We start from the raw sequence: 20,213 nt of genomic DNA, 5'->3' as shown, positions 1-20,213 counted from the left end.
TACACAAGTACGCATTCCATTGGCCATCAAAGTGATGACATCATTACTAAGTCACGTAGTGTGTGGAAGACTCCACTGTATGCTCATAGGAGAAAGGGTGTGAAGGAGGCAACCAGTGTTGCAGTGTTGTTCTGAAAATAATGTTGACCCCGTGGGTCCCCGATTAGGTCCCAGAGACCCTCAGGGCCTATAGGACCACACTTGGGAACCACAGGTCCTACGACGGCAAGCGTGCAGGTGTGTGCACTGTTTTTCTCACGTATAGCATATTGTGCACACCTTTCTGTCCTGTGCTTTCCTCCGTGAACAGCCCCCCTTGGGACTCTCGCTGTCGGCACGTGGGGAGCTCCCTTTACCAGCCAGGGCTCCGCCGTGTGCACGTCCCAGCTGTTACTGACTGTCCTGGCAGACGGATGCTGCGTTGTGTCCATTGCTGGCAGTGAATGGCTTCCTGCTGCACCCGGTGTGGAATCTCTGGGTCTGTGTGCACATGCGTTCCTTTATTTTCTCTCTCTAAGCCATTTATCCAAGTGTAACCAGGAGAACCTATTAGATGCATGCAAATCAGTAATACATTTCACAAAGGAACACCCCGTGTGCTCGGCACTCAGATCATGAAACATCCCGAGACAACCCAGGTCCCCTCCTCCGTGCCCGTCCCGGGAACCGCTTCCCTGACTGTGACTGGCTCTCGGACTTTCGTACATGGGGCCACGCAGTCTGCTCTCGTGTGTGGCTTCTTGTGCTCAGCACAGCATTTCTAGGTCCACGTGCTCTGGGCTCCGTGGTTGGTCCTCTTCGTGGCTGAGAGCTGCCCCATGGTATGGTCAGACCCCAGTTTGGTGGCTCCTTCTCCTGCCAAGGGCTGTGGGGTTGTTTCCAGCCTGGACCGTTAGGAAGAGCGTTGCCGTGCACCTGCCGTACCAGTCTTTTGATGGTCGTCTGCCCACTTTCCTCTGGGGAGGTGCTGGCTGCCACGGGCTCCACTGCAGAGGCCACAGGAGGCCTACGTAAGACGCCGTACTTGCCAGCTCACCTCCATTGATGGTGTACCAGATTTTGCTCACACCTGCCGTGTATGGGAATGCCTGTTTCCCCAGGTTATTTATTCAACAAGTATTTATTGAGTGCCTGCCGCACAGTGGTGGGTGCCAGGGATACAGCCGTGATCAAGATGGTTGAAGTTGGTACCCCTCACGAGGCTTGTGTTCCGTGGGATCGGGGCAGGGGCAGGGGGCACACAGTCGTTCATTACGTAAAATCTGTGTTGCATGGTGAGAAGCGCTAGGGAGAAAACTGAGCAGGGGCAGCCAGATGTTCCCACCTTGGCTGGTGGGAGCTGTCTTGCAGGGGCGTTAGTTTGTGAGTGTGCCCTGCTCCCCCCCACGCCCCTGCCCCCGCCTTGGCTGTGGGCTCCCCAGCAAGTCTGGCCACACCCCCGCCAGCAGCACGTGGGCGTGGGGGGTGGTCTTTCTGCCCTCTCGCCAAACCCGCTCCTGTCCTTCCTGCCGGGGACACACCTCGGTCATGGAACGAATAGTCTCTTGCCTCAGTAGTGCGAGTCGCAGGCGACTGCAGAACGTCTGGGGCGCACAGTAGGCGTTTCTTGTTGATCCCAAGTCCACAGGTCAGCCGGGCTTGCTGCCCCAGGCTGGGAGTGGCTGCTGGGAGTGGCTGGTCTGGGACAGCCTCTGCCAGGGCGGCTGCCTCTGCTCCACGAACTCGTTCCCATCGCAGAAACAGGGCTCAGAGTGAAAGATGAGACGCGCACAGGAACTCTTGGGCCCAGGCTTAGAACTGGCTCAGCCACTGCTTTCTCCACGTTGGGCTGCCTGCCTGTCAGGAGGCCAGCCCGGGGTCGAGGGCTCCTCTTTTTTTTTTTTTTTTTTTTTTTTGCGGTACGCGGGCCTCTCACTGTCGTGGCCCCTCCCGTTGCGGAGCACAGGCTCCGGACGCGCAGGCTCAGCGGCCATGGCTCACGGGCCCAGCCGCTCCGCGGCATGTGGGATCTTCCTGGACTGGGGCACGAACCCGTGTCCCCTGCATCGGCAGGCGGACTCTCAACCACTGCGCCACCAGGGAAGCCCCGAGGACTCCTCTTGATGGGCATCGCCGGGGACGTGGGAAAGGCAGGGAGGAGGATGGGGGGGTCAGACAGTGAAGCTACCCCCGGCCCCGGCCGGTGCTCCTCGTGCCTCATCTCAGTCCCCACACGACCTTACCACGAGTCCCTTCCCCTTCCCAGGGGAACATGGGCCCACAGGCCAGCAGCGAGTAAGTGTGGGCCCAGCTCTGGATCCAGGTCCTTCGGTGCTTCAGGCGTCTCTGGCCTGGTCCAAGGCTCCCCCAGGGTGAGGCTGCTCTGCCCCTCACTCTCTGTGAGACATTTAGGCAAATCACTTCACTGCCCCGGGCCTCAGTTTTCTCATCTGTAGAGTGGGCTTACCGAGGGCTCCCTCCTAGAGCGTGTTCTCACTGGGAGAAAGCTGGTGTCGGGCCTCAGGTGCTGGGGTCTGCCGCGTAGCAGGGCTCCACTTACACTGGTGTCCTGGTCGCTGAGGTTTCAGCCCTGGGGGCTGTGCCAGGAGGGCGGCGGCCTCTGAGCTCCGGCTTGCTTCCCATTCACATGCCGAGCGGCTCTCCTGAGGCTGAGCCAAGCTGCCCCACCCCAGCCTCCTGCACCCTGAGCCTTCCGGAATCCCGGGTGCCTCCATGAACTGGAGGTCAGAAGTCTGGGCTGTGACCTTCCCTGGGGGAGGGTCAACGTCGTCTGCCTGACAGCACCTCGTCCGCGCCGGGCCAGGGGCTGTGTGGCCTCGGGGTCCCTTGTCCTGCAGCAAATGGAGCTTTTAGGAGGAACTTCCGTCTAGCCGAGGTCAGCTTTGCGTGGACTGGGGCTCTGCTGGGCCCTCCTTGTGTACTCCGGGGTCTCCATACAGGGAAAGCGGGCTTGGGGCCGAGAAGTGCTGGGGATGAACCAGCTTGGTCCTCAGAGGGTGAATCCGTGGGTGTGAACTCTGCCTCTGCTGCCCTGGCTGTGTGACCTCAGGTGATGGACTCACGCTCTCTGAGCCTCAGCGTCTGCAAGATGGAAGAGTAATCTCTGTCCCCCCAGGATTACTGACAGGGGTAGGGAGAGGACGTCAGCTGGCTCAGAGCAGCTGCTGTGACTGTGAGCCCCTTCCTTTCCCTGCCCGAGGGCCCTGCACTCTGGGTGGTGGGGCATGGATTTGTTTTCGCTTAAGTGAACAGATGTGGGTCTTTTCTGGTGGCCAGGAGTTGTCCCGCTGTTGAAAAGGCAAAGGGGCCAGGTCTCGTGTGGTGGGGTTGAGGGTGTTCAGCTGCTCGCTGGCTGCTCCCACCCCTGCTCCCACCCCGCCGGTCACTCCGTCTGCCTCCAGGTGTGCAGGGGGTGCTGCCCCTCCACTATTCCGTCCCTGCCCTGCGCCTTTGTTCCAGCGTCTGCCCACGGAGTCAGCCCCCTCCTGAGGTCTCGCCTTCAGCGGCACAGCCTAGCTGCGGGGCTGACGTCCCAGAAATGGGGAGGGTCTCCTCCTTCACCCTCGCAGGGGCAGCGTTTATCACGTGGCTGTGGGCATCCCCGGACGTGAATCGATCGGTGCGTCAAAGCCTCGTGACACCCATGTGCGGGGGGACGGTCATTATGCCCATTTCAGAGCTGAGGTGACTGAGGCACAGGGAGGTAACTGAGGGCAGCGAAGCAGATGTTTGTCGACCACTGACTCTCGGCCTTTGCCCCAGCACCTCCCAGGGTTTGCCCAGCTGCCTGGCACGAGTAGGTATTTTCCTGTTGTCAGCAGATCGAGGCTCCAGGGCTGCCCTGTGTCCCCAGCCCAGGAAGCGCAAAACAGGGCCCAGGGCAGGGCTGGCAGGCCCCCAGCCCCAGAGGCTGAGATTCTGGGGTTCTCTGGGGTCCATATGGTGGAGGGAAGGGGGAGCAGAACGAGCCAGTCTGGCTGGGGGGAGCCTGCCTGCCTGGGCCCAGTGCTCCCAGAAGCTGACGGGGTGGGCGGGGCGAGAAGGAGACAAGCTGTCTTGTCTCCCTTCCAGCCCCCCACTCCCTGCCCCACTTGAGTTCTCATTCATGACAGTTCATGGGCCCCGTGCTCTGGGCCAGACTGTATCGGGTGCTGGGAATGCAGTGGGCACCAGAAGGGTGGAGACCTCCCCGCCCAGCACACTCCTGCCCGGGGTGGGGGTGCCTGCTGTGACGCGCAGGCCTGGGACGGACGCGATGAGGGAGCAAAGCCAGGTGCCCCCGGTGAGGCAGTTGGTGGAGGGGAGCCGCTGGTCGTGGGGATGAGGATGCAGCTGCAGCCGCTCCCTGGCTCCAGTTGTCGCCCTGGAGTTGGGGGCCCAGCGTGGCCCATCACTTTAAGTTTTTCGAAAGAAGCCTAGGATCTGGAATTTTATATAAAATCTCCCCGTCTGTAAATGTTGGCAACTAATTCACGTATATCAAAGCCTCAGTAAAGCATGAAGTGGGCACCGGTTTGCTGCCAGTTTAGACTCATGGAGCGCCAGCTGCTTCTCGTTATACGTCTGGGTCGCAGAGGCCCAGAGGCAGGCAGGGGGTTGGCAGAGACTCACAGCGAGCTCCGAGGGTGGGGTCCCCGAAGTTCCGACTCCCAGGCCAGTGTGCTCCCCCCCCAGACCTCCCTGCCCAGCAGAGTCGAAGCCCAGGAAACAGGTGGCACAGGCTGAAAGCCCCTGGAGAGAGTCACAGAGGGGACTGCAGGGTGAGGGCACAGCAGCAGTGGGAGCTGTCTCCCCAGGCCCGGAGGGGAGCTGTGGCCTTACATAGAGGTGGCCATGCCTGAGTGGGCGCCAGGCTCCATCAGCAGTGGGCGGGGTGGAAGGTGAATCTGGGACGGCAGGTTTGGTGGCTGCGGAGGCACCGGGATCTACAGGACTCCACCTCCCAGGCCCAGGTGCGGCAGCGTGCTTCCTGAGATGGGTGGCTTATGGTCAGTCCCATCCTGGAAGTGTCGGAGCCACTCGCTGACCCCCAGGGGAGGGGAGGTGCCTTAGGAAGAGGTCCGGGCCGGAGGCGGAAAATGATCGGCCAGGCTTCTGTTTTTCCCCTCTGGGTTGGCCTCACTTGGCAGGTGGGCAGCGGGGGGGTGGTGGGTGATCACCTGGGAAGGTCTCGCTATTCCTTGTCTGCCATTGCATGGCCCCTGAAGCCCGGATGCAGGAACAGAGAGGCCGAGGGTGTTGCCCGAGATGGCTCAGCCAGTGGGAAGCAGAGCAGGTTCTGGCTTCCTAGCTCTGCTTCCACCTACACCCAGTTTAGGGTCTTCAGTGTGGGGGGGTCTCCTGGGCCCCTTGATTGGGGCTCATTGCTTCACTTTGAATATTCACCAGCCACTCTGCAGGCTGCAGGGGGAGTGGGACAAAGGATGGAGATATTTGGGGTGGGGAGGGGAAGAGGTCTGGTCAAGGTCTAGTTGGGGCTGTGGCCCAGGTATGTGGCTTAAGAGAAACGGAAAGTTGCTGCGTGGGGTCCCTGGGAATTTGGGCTAGAAGAGCCCCAACCTGGCCGCATGGCATCCCACTTGGGAACGCTAGGAGCCTGAGGTCACAGACTTGCCGCCCCCAGACCCCTGGCCAGTACAGCCCTCCCACCCAACCCCCCGCCTCATCTGATGCCTGACCCCAGTGAGCCCACTGCCTCTTCCCCAGGCAGGATTTCCATGTTGCCACCGCCCGGCCCAGTGATACCACCTGGGGCTTCGCAGGAAGCCACACTGGTGACCTGCTTCCTGTTTGCCTCTAAGAGGAGAAAAAAAACACGTCCAGTTTCTTTTTTTTTTTTTTTGCGGTACGTGGGCCTCTCACTGTTGTGGCCTCTTCCGTTGCGGAGCACAGGTACCGGACGCGCAGGCTCAGCGGCCATGGCTCATGGGCCCAGCCGCTCCGCAGCATGTGGGATCCTCCCAGACCGGGGCACGAACCCATGTCCCCTGCATTGGCAGGAGGACTCTCAACCACTGCGCCACCAGGGAAGCCCGATGTCCAGTTTTTTATGTGATATTTTCAACTTTTGTATTTTTTTAACCAATCACTTTCATTAAGGTGGGAAATAAGGTTATGTTTACATTTCTCTTATAGTAAATACTGGCCCGGGAAAACCAAAATTGCCTTAAAGTTAAACATCATCTCTTATTAAACTGTGTGCATGTACGATGCACTGGTAATTAAATTAAACTATCTGGAAAGAACAGTTAAATAGAATTAAGTCATTTACAAGATTCACGTATGAAACAAAGCACTATCCCAAGAAGCGAAATGCCATCAGACTCTGGTTTGAGCCGTAGCATAGTCGGGGGTGGCCGCGGTTTCTTCAACTAATAATGAAAGGGAGGAAATTCGCAGTTCTTTTTGAGGAGGAACAGAATGCGTCCCAAGTGTCTTGGTGAAGTTCTGGAAGGCCACACGTTTGGTTTGTGTGAAGTGTGAGTTACATTGGAAGGCTGTGCTGGGTGGGGCTGGGGGTCTGCGGAGGCCTGGGGAGCACAGCAGGGGGTGGACATGACTGGCGGCGGAGTGAGCCTGGCGGAGGGAGGGACAGCTCTCCTTTTAGGTGAAGGCCCGCCTGATGGGCATCCAGCCTCGGTCACACGCTCTGTGCTAGAAGGATGCTTGCAATGGTGTGATTCTAGACTGATCTCCCGGTGACTCGTTCATTCTTAGGATGTGAGCTGTCCACTCCTGTGTCCAAGTACTTGAATCTCTTTATTCTGTCCTTGTGCTGGGGAAGTTATTTTCTAAGAAAATGAGGCTGGTCCCATTCAGTTTTTCAGCATTTGCCTGCGGGTTCCATGTGGCCGGTGACTCTTTCTGGGGTGCATCCTCTAACCCAGATGCCGGGGCCACATAGTCCTCTTGAACAGAGCTGAGCTTGTCGCAAGTCTTGGCGCTGCTCCGCATCAGGGCAGCCTGTTTGTGTACAAGCGGCTTTTCTCATTGATTGTGAAAGTACCAACAGACGTAGCCCATTAAAATGCCCATGACAGACGCACACCCCCTGCTCCCTGGGAGGCCATGGAGGGAGGGTAGGGCCTGTGCATGGGTGATCCAACCCTCACCACCCCACCTCCCAAAGCTTCCCGGGGACCAGCCTGAAGCCAAGCACCGTGGGGCCTCAGGGCTCCTCCACATGAGCAAAGCCCGCCGTCGAGTCCTCTCGTAACTGCGGCTTCACCAGCCGCAGCGCATCAGCATCCCAGAGTCCCACCTGGGACCCCAGCCGCCACCTGGCAGCTGGGACAGACCCTCTAAGGGCAGGGGGCTCAGGGAAGAAGTCTCAGCCCCGTAACGGTCCAGTGCTTGCTCTTCTTTCTCTGTGGTTTGAGATACAGCGTGTGCGCGGGCATGTGCGCACGTGTGCGTGATGGAAACATTTCAGCCTTGACACGGTGTGTCGCAACGGAGAAATAAAGACATCTCCTGTATTACTGCATACTGTGATCCTACACCTGCCACAGTTGCCAGTTCCCTTGTGCCATGTTTGTATTCTCCACTTGCCCGCAAAGTGTAACGTGTAGCCCGTTTAGTAAAGTAATATTTTATCAGGGGTGGTGAGATCTTTTTTGGTTCCTATTTGGTTGTTTTTTCTCTTGAATTTCCTTCTATTGGAAAGTATTTATTAAAGTATACTATAGATACTCTTGAATATCTTTCAATCTAGATTAATATAACAGTCCTCCCTTAATTTTTTTTTTATATCTGATTATGTAGTTTTATAAAGTATTATGTATGTACAGCACACGCTTCTTCCTAAAATAGCTCAGTGGGTTCCAGGCAGCTCCACTCAAGTCAAGATACAAAACATCTCAAGCACTCCAGAATTTTCCTGGTGTCCCTTCTCAGCCAATTCTACTCTCCCTCCCCCCACCGCCCCCCACCCCTCACGGAAACCACGAGGCTGACTTTTATCACCATCAGTGACTCCTGCCTATTCTTGAATTTATTTTGTGTAGTGGGAACCATATGGTGTGATTTTGCTTGCGTTTAACTTCCTTAGCTCAAGATCCTGTGTTTGAGACTCATCCAGACTTTTGCGTGTAGCAGTAATTCACTTAAAAAAGTTGCTCTTCATTTTTCCATTGTAGGAATAAATCATGGTTTATTGATCTGTCCTAGTGTGGCTGGAGGTTTGGTCTGTTTCCAGTGTGGGGCTGTGATTAATACAGGGGCTGTGGACATGCTGTGTGAATTTGTCGGGTATTTACCAGGAGTGGAATTGCTGTATTGGAGGGTTTGGCAGCTTTAGCTGACGCTGCCAAACGGTTTTCCGAAGCCTCACCAGTTTCCGTCCCCGCCAGCCATGAGTGGAAGTCTTTGCCGACACTGGATGTGGTCTCTTTTTCACTGTCGCCAACCTGATGGCTGTGCAGTGGGATCTCACTGTGGTTTTAATTTTCATTCCCTCATAACTTACTACGTTGAACACGCTCTCATGTTACTGTTGGGATTCTGTCGTTCTTTGCCCGTTTCTAAATCAGGTTCCTTTGTCCTGCCGATTTCTAGGAGTTCTTGATAGATTCTGAGGATGCGTCTTTTGTTGGATCACAAGTGCCTTGTCTCGCTCTCTGACGTTTCTTTCCACTCTTGTGAGGACGTTTCCTGATGAGCACCTTGCACATGCTGTCTTCTGAGGAACGCAGATTCCGAGGTTTAAGGAAATACAATTTACTGATCTTTACTTTTCTGTTATTGTATTTTGTGTCCTTTTCAAGAAATCTTTGTCTACCCCAGAGTCATGAAGATATTTTCCTGTGTTACAGTCTAGACATTTTAACTTGTTTCACCTTTCGCATTAGATCACATTTAGGTTTGTTTCTCTGGACGGTGTGAGTAGGAGTCAGAACCCATTCTTTTTTCAGGTGGATGTTCAATTGCCCCCATGCTGGGTGTGGTAAAGACCTTCTTCCCCCACCGCACTGTAATCTTAGTCAGGAACCGAGGGCAGATGAGTAGGTCTTTTCTGGCCTCTCTGTTCTGTTCTGTTGTCAAGATGTCTTTGCACACTGCCTCGATTTACTGGAGTCCTCCAGTCATTTTTGATATCTGGTCATGTGGCTGCCCCTGGCTGGGGCATGTGATCTGGGCTGCTGCCTGCTCACCTGTAAAACCGTCGTGGGGATAGGACCCTCTTCCTAGAGCTGGAGGGAAGGTGCCGTGGCTGCAGGTTGGGGCCCGCCAGGCGGCTCGGCCAGGCCAGAGGTCCAGCTAGTCAGCCAGGGTGGCCCAGCGCCTCCCAGGCCGGGCTGGGGTGGTGAGCAGGTGGGCGGGGTGCTGACCTGGGCGGGGGGAGGGAGCCAGTCAACACCCCTACGAGGAAACTAGGCTGGGGGAGGTGCTGCAAAGGGCAGGGGGGGCTGGGGGCTGTCCTGCCCCGGGTGATGGATGAAGGCATCTCTAAGGGGCTAGGTTGGGTGGGCCCAGCAGGTGGGCTCAGCCCAGCAGCTCCTGCTGGCTCTCAGCCGTTGTGTCTGGGGTCCTGGGGCAGGAAGGCAACGCTCAGGATCCTTCTTGTTTGTCCATCTTCTAGTCATTGTAAAAGGACTCCCGGCACCACCAGGGCCTGCGGGTGACAACCCTGCCGCCCCCCCCCCCCCCCACTGCAGTACAGAACATCAGAGCTGCAGCATTCCCTGGGGTGTTTGTTCAGGCCCCGCAAACATCCTGTCCAAACAGGGTGCTGGTGGAGGTGGCCGCTCATCACCCCACAGGTGTAGTGTTTTTTGCAGCATTTCCGAAGCCACCATTCTTTCGGGCTCTGATGTCCGGGAGAGGGGACTGTCTAGAGGGGTCATGACCTCCAGGTCGGATTGTTCTGGGCACCCACTGCCTGTGATCAAAGGAGGTTAGATTCCCTGGAATCTCAGGATCTTTTTATGACAGCATGTTTCTTGAATAGGTGATACCTGCCCACGGGAAGGAAAACACATAAAAGATACAAAAGAGGTAAACAGTGGATGTCAGCTTGCTCCCTCCCTCCCCAGGGCCCGGTCCCTCCCTGAGACAGCCGCTGCTACCCGTTTCTGGGACCTCCTTCCAGAAATCCTCCGCGTGTGTCCACGTGTTACTTTAAAAAAGACCAACGGTGACTTACTATACATACTGTTCAGCATTGAGCCTGTCTTCTTCATTCTTTGTGGTATATTTGGAAACTGTTCCACAGAAGTGAGTGGAGATCTAACACGTTCTTTTTAACACTTGCGTGAGATTGGGCGGATGTAACACCAATCGTTTCATCACTGCCCTGTCGATGGGGCTTGGTTGTTTCTGGATCTTTGCTGTCACAAATTCGGACGCAGCCAGGGTCCGTGACTTACGTGTTTGTGCCCACGGCACGTCTGTCAGCCATTAGATTTCTAGAAGGGGAAGCGCTGGGTCACTTTTTTGTGCTTACACTTCAATGCATTATTTTCTCTTTATTGTGGTAAAATACACATAACATAGATTTGGCCATTTTAACTATTTTTAAGTGTACTGATTCGTGGCGTTAAGAACATTCACGCTGTTGTGCAGCCGTCACCACCATCATCTCCAGAACTTTCTCATCTTCCCAAAAGTGAAGCTCTGTCCCCTTTAAACACTAACTCCCCATCCCCCGTCCCTGGCCCTGGTAACCTCTATTTTGCTTTCTGTCTCTGTGAATTGGCCTATTCTAGGGCCCTTGTATAAGTAGAATCATATAATAGTTGTCCTTTTGTGTCTGGCTTGTATCACTTTTTTTTTTTTTTTTGTGCGGTACGCAGGCTTCTCACTGTTGTGGCCTCTCCCGCTGCGGAGCACAGGCTCCGGACGCACAGGCTCAGTGGCCATGGCTCACGGGCCCAGCGGCTCCGTGGCATGTGGGATCTTCCCGGACCGGGGCACGAACCCGGGTCCCCTGCATCGGCAGGCAGACTCTCAACCACTGTGCCACCAGGGAAGCCCTGGGTCACATTTTTAAAAGGCTGTTTGCCTCTTTAGTCTTAGAATTTTCTAATCCTACTACATTTTCCGGTAATATTTTTGTCATGGAGTATTTGTGGCTAGAAGAGCGTAAGGGACTGTCTCAACAGTTAAGGAAGGGCACCCACCAAGGCACCAGCCCTGGGGACAGAAGCCATGGCTGCCCTGACCTCCTCCCTGGTTACCACTGTCCTGGCTTCCGTGAGCACGAGTTCTTACCACCTCAACAGGTGTTTTGCTTTTCTCTGGGTTTGAACTTCACATGAAAGGCAGTGCACAGTGTCCTTCTGTGACTGCTTCTCCCCTGGGGCCGTGTCCCCGTGATTCGCCGTGTGGTCACCGCGCGCCCATTTGCACGGCCTGGTCATGTCCTAGTGGCCACCTTTTCCTGTCCTTGGGCGCTCCGGTTATTTCCAGTTTGGAGCTACTGCTTGTGGGTCCCCAGGTGGAGACCATGGGTGCCCGTTTCTCCTGGGCGTGGACCTGGGGGTGAAATCACCACGTCATCGGGTTTGCGTGTCTCCGCTTTCCTGGATGATGGTAGATCATCTTCCAAAGTGGATTTATCCTCCCTCCGCTCCTCAGGGGTGTCAGAGGTGGGACTCCTGCCAGAGTCAAGGTCGTGCTGTCTGGCTGGTGGGGCCTGGTGTCCTGACTCTGAGGGGCAGCCCGTGGGGATGCATCTGGGAGCCAGGCTGATCCCGGCCCGGGTCAGCCACGAGGCTGGTGAGAGCCTGCCAGCCAGCCTGCAGCTGTCACAGTGGGAGGTGGCCTTCACCTCTCTGGCCACGGTGCTCGTGCCTAACCGGCAGGCAAGGAAGGCCATGCTCCCTCTGGGCCGAGCGCAGGCAAAGTGAACAGAAATGGGGGAGTCCATGAAAACCCAGAGCAGAGCAGGGAGGGGTTGCTGGACGCCGCTCCTGCCTCTTCTGGAGGGATTACCGTCCTGTCCATCCTTTTATCAGCCTGTCCCTCTGTAATTAAGTAATTAACTGAAGAGTAGTCACCAAACACCTTTTTGTGCCAGGGGTGGGGAGGTACTGCCTACTGAGCTCCTGTCCTTTGCCAGACACTGGCGTCTCCCCTCCCCACTTTGTGAAATGCGGGGGGAGGGGTGATTTGCCCATTTCAGCGGCAAGGACACAGAGACTTGAGGATGAGTGACTGGCTACGTCCCCCAGGCAGGGAGGGGTGCCCTGGCTGAACACCAGTGCTCACGGTGATGGGTCAGACACGCCCAGGCTCACCTCTGAGACTCGGTAGAAACTGCTATGTGGAGGTGATGTGTGTGCGTGTAAAGTTCTTCTCCCTCCTCTTCCTAAGTCTGTGCCATTGGGCTGTGTATCTTAAACCCTTAGATCGCTATTTATACATCTGGGAGATCAAGGTAATTGACCGATTTCACGTTGTCCATGTGAGCTTTGCATGAGATGGTATACACCACGGGCCTGGGGTGTGCTCCACCCAGCCCCAGGGTTTATCAAGCACTAGGTCTGTGCTGGGCACTGGGGACCCTGAAATGACTGCGAACCGTTCTTGGCCCCTGAGACCCTGTCCCTCTGCTGTCTGAGGCTGGCATGTCCCTGGCAGTGACGTTGTATATGTACCAAGTGCTGCTGTGAATGAGGCTGGAGGAGGGGCTGTTTGTTCTGCCTGGGACGGAGGTGGATGCTGGCGGGACCACAGAGGATGGAGAGGCAGGGAGTGGTGTGCAGGCTGGCTTGTTAAGGCTGGGTAGTTAGGCAGGGTAGAGGAAGGGCGTTCCCAGCTTGGCGCGGCATGTGCAAAGATACGGTGCACAGAGAAGCCTGCTAGCTGGTGGAATAAGTGCTGAGACGTGAGTCTGGGCTGTGCTGTGAGGGCCCCGATTGTCGCTCCAGGCAGGGGTGCTTTATCCTGCAGGGCAGTGGCCTTACAGTGGGGTCCGTGGGCCACAGGGATCCCCGCGATGACTCTGAGCTGGCGAAGGCCAGGGCATTATGAGCAAAACTAAGTAGGGTGCTGCAGTGAGGGTTGGGGTGCAGGTTAGTTTAGATTCAAAAGTCAGGGAGATCCTGCCTGAGGAGATGAGAGCCCCAAACAAGGGTAGCCCTGTAGAGAGTGGGGGTCGGGCAGGGCTCAGGGAAAGGGCAGAGGATTCCAGGCAGAAAGTACAGTGCGTGCAAAGGCCCTGGGGCAGGAAGAGCCTGAGGGGTTCAAGTGGAGAGAGTGAGTGAGAAAGGAGACGCGGTGGGGAGGTCGCAGGGCCATACCAGGTAGGTCTTGGTAAAAAAAGGGGGGACTCTGGGGGGCTGTAGGCCGTGGAGGGACACAGTGTGATTCGTACTTGTCAGTGGTCATTCTGACGCCATCTGGAAGATGGACCAGAGGAGGACACAGGGGAGCAGGGTACCTCTCGGGCCCAAGAGATGGTGGCAGAGTGAGGGGCAAGGTGGTGACAGGGGTGACTTTGGAGGTGGCCCTGCAGGTGACGGATGGGAGGAGGGAGGTGAGGAGGAAGGAACGGGCCCAGGAGGGTCCTGAGGTTGGCACAGGGAAGACCAGGGGAGAGGTGGTCCAGGCAAAATCGGCTGCTGAACAGATTCAGGCTGTGGGATTGCCGGGGATGCCCGGTGGTGGTCGCTTAGCCAGCTGTGTGTTTGCAGGAGACGGACATGAAGGAGGGCGGCCAGGTGAGGTCAGCCAGGCTGGGGCGTGGATGGGAGAAGAAGCCCTGGGGCTCAAACTCTGAGGGGTTAGAGAGAGACAGAGGCTGGGGCCTCGGAGGGGGTGGTCAGGGAGGGGGCCTCGGGGTGGGCCTCTGGACGAGCAGCAGGGGTACACACCTTGTGGGCTTTGCCCGGCCCCCTCTCGCACGCCTTGGACGGTACTGGGCAGTGCCGCCCTTGGCCCCTGTGTTGATTCCCACTCCCGCTCCAAGTGGGTGGCCTCCCCAGCATAAGGGGTCACGCCCCTGAGTTCCTTTGTTTGGAAAGAGGGGAAACCAGGATGGGAAAGGCCAGGAGAGAATGGAGGGCAGGCCGCCAAGCGCAGGCTGAAACCCGCATCTGCTCGGGAGGGGCAGGAAGGGAGCCCCATTCAGTCCACAGGGAAGTAGAGCCTCCTCAGGCTGGTGCTTAGATCTCAGAGAGGGCTTCCAGGATCGGCTGCATCAAGCTGCCCATGCAGACAGGAAGCTGAGGCCGGAGAGGAGAAATTAAGGCTCGGGACTTCTCACTCCCCGCCTGGTCTAGAGCGAGCCTAGCAGCGATACTCACCGTAATACCTGTGGGGATGAAAGTGCCTGGACTCACGCCTGGCTCGTGGCGAGCACCAGTGCGTTCCAGCCGTTACTGTTCCCCTGACAGGACACCCATCTCGTGTCATCTAGCTGAGACCCAGGGGCCTGTTGGAATCTCCTAATCTCTGTAAGGCAGTCTTAGAGAAGGCTTAGGGAGAAAAAGTTCAGTCCAGTAAAAGAAAGGACGTTCTGAGCTGAGCTATGCAGCAAGGGACAAGCTGCCTGAATGGAGCGAGATCCCCACCACCAGAGGTATTCAAACAAGGTGAGACCCCCATGTGCACGGAGTGTGATGAGAGAGGATTAAGCGTGGAATGGTGGCGTCACTCTCAGGGGCCACAGAGACTCAAGTCGCAACTCTGACGTTGTAGGGGAAGAAACAGACAAATGAAAAAGTAAGCTCTTAGATAAACACGAGGGTTTCACATAGTGATAAATGCTGTGTGGAGACTGGAAAGTGAGTGATGTGATCAGACTGGGGCTGTCTTTTGCCATACAGGTATTTTAGACTTTTATCCAGTCGGTTGTATTAAGGTTTTCCTTTTTGCTTGTGGATTTTATTTCTTTTTTTCCCCCAGCTTTATTGCGATGTAATTGACCTATAGTATTGTGTAAGTTTAAGGTGTACAATGTGATGCTTTGATATACACATGTGTAGTGAAATGATTATTACAATAAAGTTAGTTCACACACCTGTCACCCCACGCAGTTACCATTTTCTCTTGTTCTTGTTTGTGGCGAGAGCATTTAAGACCTACTCTCGTTGGAACTCTCAAGTCGTTAGCTATAAGCACTGTGCGGTGCGTTAGGTCCCGGAACTTACTTGTCTTGTGACTGGAAGTGTGTGCCCTTTGACCAACATCTGTCCGTTCCTCCAACCTGCTCTCCCCCGGTCCTTGGCAAACATTCTACGCTGTTTCTATGAGTTTGGCGTTTTTAGATTTCACATATAAGTGATGTTACAGAATTTGTCTTTCTCTGTCTGAGTTATTTCACTCAGCATAATGCCCTTAAGGTCCATCCATGTTGTTGCAAATGGCAAGATTTCCTTCCTTTTTATGGCTGAGTAACATTCCGTTGTGTGTGTGTGTGTGTGTGTGTGTGTGTGCGCACCACATTTTCCTTATCCGTTCATCCATTGATGGATACTTAGGTTGTTTCCGTGTCTTGGCTATTGTGAATAATTTGATGAACATGGGGAGGCAGATATCTTTTTAAGACAGTATTTTCATTTTCTTCAGATAAATACCCAGAAGTGGGATTGCTGGATCGTATGATAGTTCTAGTTTTAATTTTTTTGAGGAGCCTCCGTAACGTTTTCTATAGTGGCTGCACCAATTTACATTCCCATCAACAGTGCACAAGGGTTCCCTTTTTCCTACATCTTCACCAACGCTTACTATCTCTTGTCTTTTTGATAGTAGCCATTCTAACAGGTGTGAGGTGATATCTCTTTGTGGTTTTGATTTACATTTCTCTGATGATTAGTGATGTTGAGCACCTTTTCACATACCTGTTGGCCATTTATGTATTTGGGAAAATGTCTCTTTTGGTCCTTTGCCCATTTATATATATATATATATATATATATATGTATATATATATATTTTTTTGCTATTGAGTTTTATGAGTTCCTTATATGTTTTGTATGTTAACCCCCTTATCAGATACATGGTTTGAAAATATTTTCTCCCATTCCGTAAATTGTCGTTTAATTTTATTGTTTCTTTTGCCGTACAGAAGCTTTTAAGTTTGAGGTAGTCCCACCTGTTGATTTTTGCTTTCATTGCTTGTGTTTTTGGTATCGTTACCAAAAATTTGTTGTGAAGACCAGTGTTAAGAATCTTTCCCCCTATGATTTCTTCTAGGAGTTGTATGGTTTCAGTAATTCATTTTGAGTTGATATTTGTATATGGTGTGAGACAAGAGTACAGCATCATTCTTTGGTGGATTTTATTTCTGAAGAAGTCTCTCTTTATCCTAAAATTATTTTCCTTGGTTTTCTTCTAGTATTGACTTTATAGATTTGGAATTTATTTTTGTGTGTGATGTGTGGTAGAGCCCATCATCAGATAGTCAATCCTTTCCCCATTGAGTGTGAATGCCACTCTCATTGTATACTAAATTCCCATATGCACATCATCCTGTTTCTGAATTTTATTCTGTTCCGTTGATCTCCTTATCTTTTTAATTATTACAACTTTAAAGGGTGCTCTCTTCTTTTCTTTTTGGAAATTTTCTCAGGTATTTTTAGACATTTCCTAGTTGGGATGAATTTTAGAATCAACTTGACAAATTTCATGACTAATTATTTTGGGACTCTGGGATTCCACCTAAGCTGTAGGTTAAATAAAGGAAAATTGACATCTTTACGGTATTGAATCTTTCCATCTAGACACATGGTATATATTTCTAACGAAGTAAACTGTTATATATCTATGAGACGTTTTTTTTTTCTTCATGCAGATTTAGTGTGTTTACATAGATTGATTTCCAGGTTTATTTCTTTTTTCAGTGGGATTTTTTTGTCTTACCTTTTCTATTTAATTGTTGCTGGTGTATAGGACAGCCACTAATTTGTGTATGTTGATTTTGTTTTTTGCCACCATATGATAATAATAAATTAGTATTCATTTAAGTACGGTGTTAATATTGATTCCTTTGGATTTTCTAGAAAGATGAACTCGTAACATCTGCAAATAATGACTGTCGTCTCTTCTTTTCTAATACTCCTGCTGCTGCTTTTTTTCTTGCTTTATTGCATCTGCTAGCCTCTCTAGGACACTGTTAAACAGTAGTGTCAGTAGGTACTTTTGTCATATTTCTGACTTCAGTGTGGTGTGTGTCTAATGTTTCACCACTGGCCGTGATGTTGCTACTTGTTTCTGGTAGACACTGGTTATCAAGAATTTTTTTTTTCCTCCTGGTGCCTCAGAACAGCCTTCAGGTTGATACTGAAGCTTATTTCCCCAGTTTTTAGAAGGAAAATTGAAACTCAGAAGAGCTCAATGACTTGAAACGCCCACTAAGCCGGTGGAGAGGATGATTCTTAGTGAGCTCTTTCTGTTCCTAGAATCTTGCAATAGCTGACATTTCTTGGTGCATTTCTTCCTCCGCCCTGCCAGCTTATGTGAACTGCTCAAGGACATTTAGAGATCCTTGTAGGCTTCAGCGGCTGTGCAGCTGTAGGTCCTCATAACAGAGCAGGACACTGAGTCTCTAGGGAGGAGAAATGGCTATACATGGTAGTACTAAGGTGTGGACCCAGGTTCAGAGTTATTCTGTGACACCCTGGTGTCCTCAGCACGTATGTAGGTGTCCGAGATGGGCTTCATCTTTGAATGTCGTTTATTTTCAGACCTCGGAGGCGAATGGCTGCATTAATTGCATTCCTTATTTCCTGGTTCCTTATCATCTTAGCAAGACTCTCTTTTTTTTAATTGATGTATTTATTCCCTTTTATCTTCTTTCCCCATTGACATTTCTCCCTCCGCTTACTCTAGGCAACCGTTCTCTTCAATCCGTGTGGGTTTCTTTTTTTTTTTTTTTTTTTGCTTTTATGTGTTTATGCAAATGTGTACTGTAATTTTGCACACAATCTTTTCAATTCACGTAATGGATCTCACTTGGCTTTTTCCTGTTTCCCCTCAGTGCTCTGTCCTTTGCTGCTCTGTGTTGCTGTGTGTACGTGTGTCCAGCTTCATGATGTGGTGTGTCCTTCTCGTCTGCCATTTCTGACATCTGTGGAGTCCTCCGTGGAGGACGTCCCCATGTTCTATTCATACTCCTCCAGTGATGGACAGTCCAGGCTCCCTCCCACCCACTTCCATAAATCACACTGAAGTGAGCTTGTACTGGTTACATATGGGTCCGGGAAACAACTTCCCTGCAATACACACCCCGGAGCAGAACGACTGGGTCCTGGATGATGCCTGTGTTTAATTGTGTAAGAGGTGCTGGGTCTCCCTCCAGACTGGCTGCTCTAGTCGCCACTCCCACACCCCAGGGCATGAGGGTTCGCACCTGTGTCTGGCATTTATCACTCTTTCTCATTTTTCCGGTTTCACAGGTGTTTTACTTTGGGCTTGGTTTTTTCATGTTAATTTTCGGAAGGTTACTGTATTTCTCAATAGCAATTCTTTGTCAGTTTTAGAACGTTCCAAAAACATCTCTTAACCTGTCAGCAGTCTGTTATATTTCTCCACAGAGTTCTTTGTTATACAGAGAATTTTAATTTTGAGGTAGGAAAATTCATCCGTTTTTTAGCCTGTGGTCTGTGCCTTTGAGTTTTAAGACATTCTCCCAACCCCCGACTCCTGCCCTCCCCGGTCACAGATATTTTCCCCAGGAGCTTTCCTCGATGCTGTTGCCATTTCTTATGTCTTGTCCTGTCTTGGTGTCTTATCTGGTCCCTTGGAAGCAGAGCCTGAGCTGGGGGTTCTTGTGCACGTGGTTCATTTGGAGAAACTGCCCAGGGCGGGGGGCAGGGAAGGAGCTGGTGATGGTCCTGGCCCCACGGAGAGCTCTGGAGCGGGCGTGGCCGCACAGGGCTGTCTCCTTGGAGACGGGCTTGGCCCTTGAAGCCCCACTACTCAGTGATTGGCCATCCTCCTCCCGGCCCTCTCCCCCTGGGTGGACTTACCCTCCCAGGCAGCTCTGCAGAGAAGCCTGTGCTTGTGAGCTGCTGGTGGCAACAGGCCCAGGCAGCGGGTGAGTGAGTTCCCAGCCCAGTAATGCATGGGGATCTGGCCCAGCAGCAGCAGCATGGACTACACCCGCTGGGCCTAGACCCCTGGGAACCGGGCACCTCCTCCAGCCGGTGACTCTGCCTGTGTTACCACCCACAGTGTCCACGAAGGACCTGATCGAGACGTGCTGTGCGGCAGGGCAGCAGTGGGCCATTGACAACGATGAGTGCCTGGACATCCCCGAGAGCGGTGCTGAGAGTGATGTGTGCAGGTAGGGTGGGCGCCGGCTCCATGTCCCTGTGTCCTCCTCCCCACCCCGGGCCCCGCACTGCCAGGTGAGCACCACTCCACCTGCGTCCAGGTGCCCGCAGGTGGCTGGATGTGGCTGCCTGGCTGGCTGGCCGGGCTCTCTCCGGGTGTGGGGAGCCCGAGACTTGCCCCAGGAGTGAACTAACAGTGCAGACTTGTCGCCGGCCCCGTGAGCACGGTCGGAAGAGCACACGTTGGGACCGCTGTCACCTGGGGACGGCCAGCTGCTTCTCTTACCAGGTGCTGCGTTGCTGCTGGGTGGTGCTCAGCCCACTGGAATTTCCTACCTCAGCCTTGAGCCGGGCCCAGCCGCTCCGCGGCATGTGGGATCCTTCTGTATCGGGGCACGAACCCGTGTCCCCTGCATCGGCAGGCGGACTCTCAACCACTGCGCCACCAGGGAAGCCCGTCAGCCCTCTTTCTTTCCCCACTTTGCTACCCTGGGGTCTCAGGAAGGCTGGCCTCTCCCTGTGCTCTGCTGTGTGCGCTGACTGCTTCTTCTGATGACAGTGTTCTCAGCAAAGGAAGCAGTTATACCCACGCCCTCCTTGTGCCAGGCCTGGGTGACATCCTGCTCAGCCATTCACCCCTTCTTTATTCCAGGGATGCCATCTTGTCCAGCCTACTCCTCTTTCCAGATAAGGAAGATAAGGTTCAGAGAGGTGATGTGATTCACTCAAAGCCACACAGCTCGTTGGGAGCTTGGCCAGGATTAGACTCCATGTTTCCTATTGTCCCGCCCACAATGCCTCCGTTAGAAACATTTAAATTCTAGCCTTGTCCCTTTCCTTTCCCTTTGGTCATCCCACCAGTTTGGGCTGCCTAGGAGTTAGAGCATGCAGCATTCAGGAGGCTTGAAGTAGTGCGTGCTTGTATCCCTCTTGTGGTGGGAGACTCACTGCTTCCTAGCCAGCCAGGTCCATCACCAGATGGCCCTTGCTGGG

General features: G+C 53.5%; 1 protein-coding gene across 2 annotated transcripts in view; it reads left to right on the top strand.

Annotated features, from left to right (window-relative positions):
* FBLN2 (fibulin 2) overlaps positions 1-20,213 on the top strand; it is a 74,698-nt gene that overhangs the window by 32,740 nt on the left and 21,745 nt on the right. For both annotated transcript variants that reach the window (XM_067755620.1, XM_067755619.1), the window contains exon 3: positions 19,120-19,231. In XM_067755620.1, the coding sequence (XP_067611721.1) occupies positions 19,120-19,231 (112 nt within the window). The remainder of the gene's footprint in view (positions 1-19,119; positions 19,232-20,213) is intronic.

This window comes from Pseudorca crassidens, chromosome 10 (assembly GCF_039906515.1).
Source record: "Pseudorca crassidens isolate mPseCra1 chromosome 10, mPseCra1.hap1, whole genome shotgun sequence".
NCBI lineage: Eukaryota > Metazoa > Chordata > Mammalia > Artiodactyla > Delphinidae > Pseudorca > Pseudorca crassidens.
This window is presented reverse-complemented; position numbering and strand designations above follow the sequence as displayed.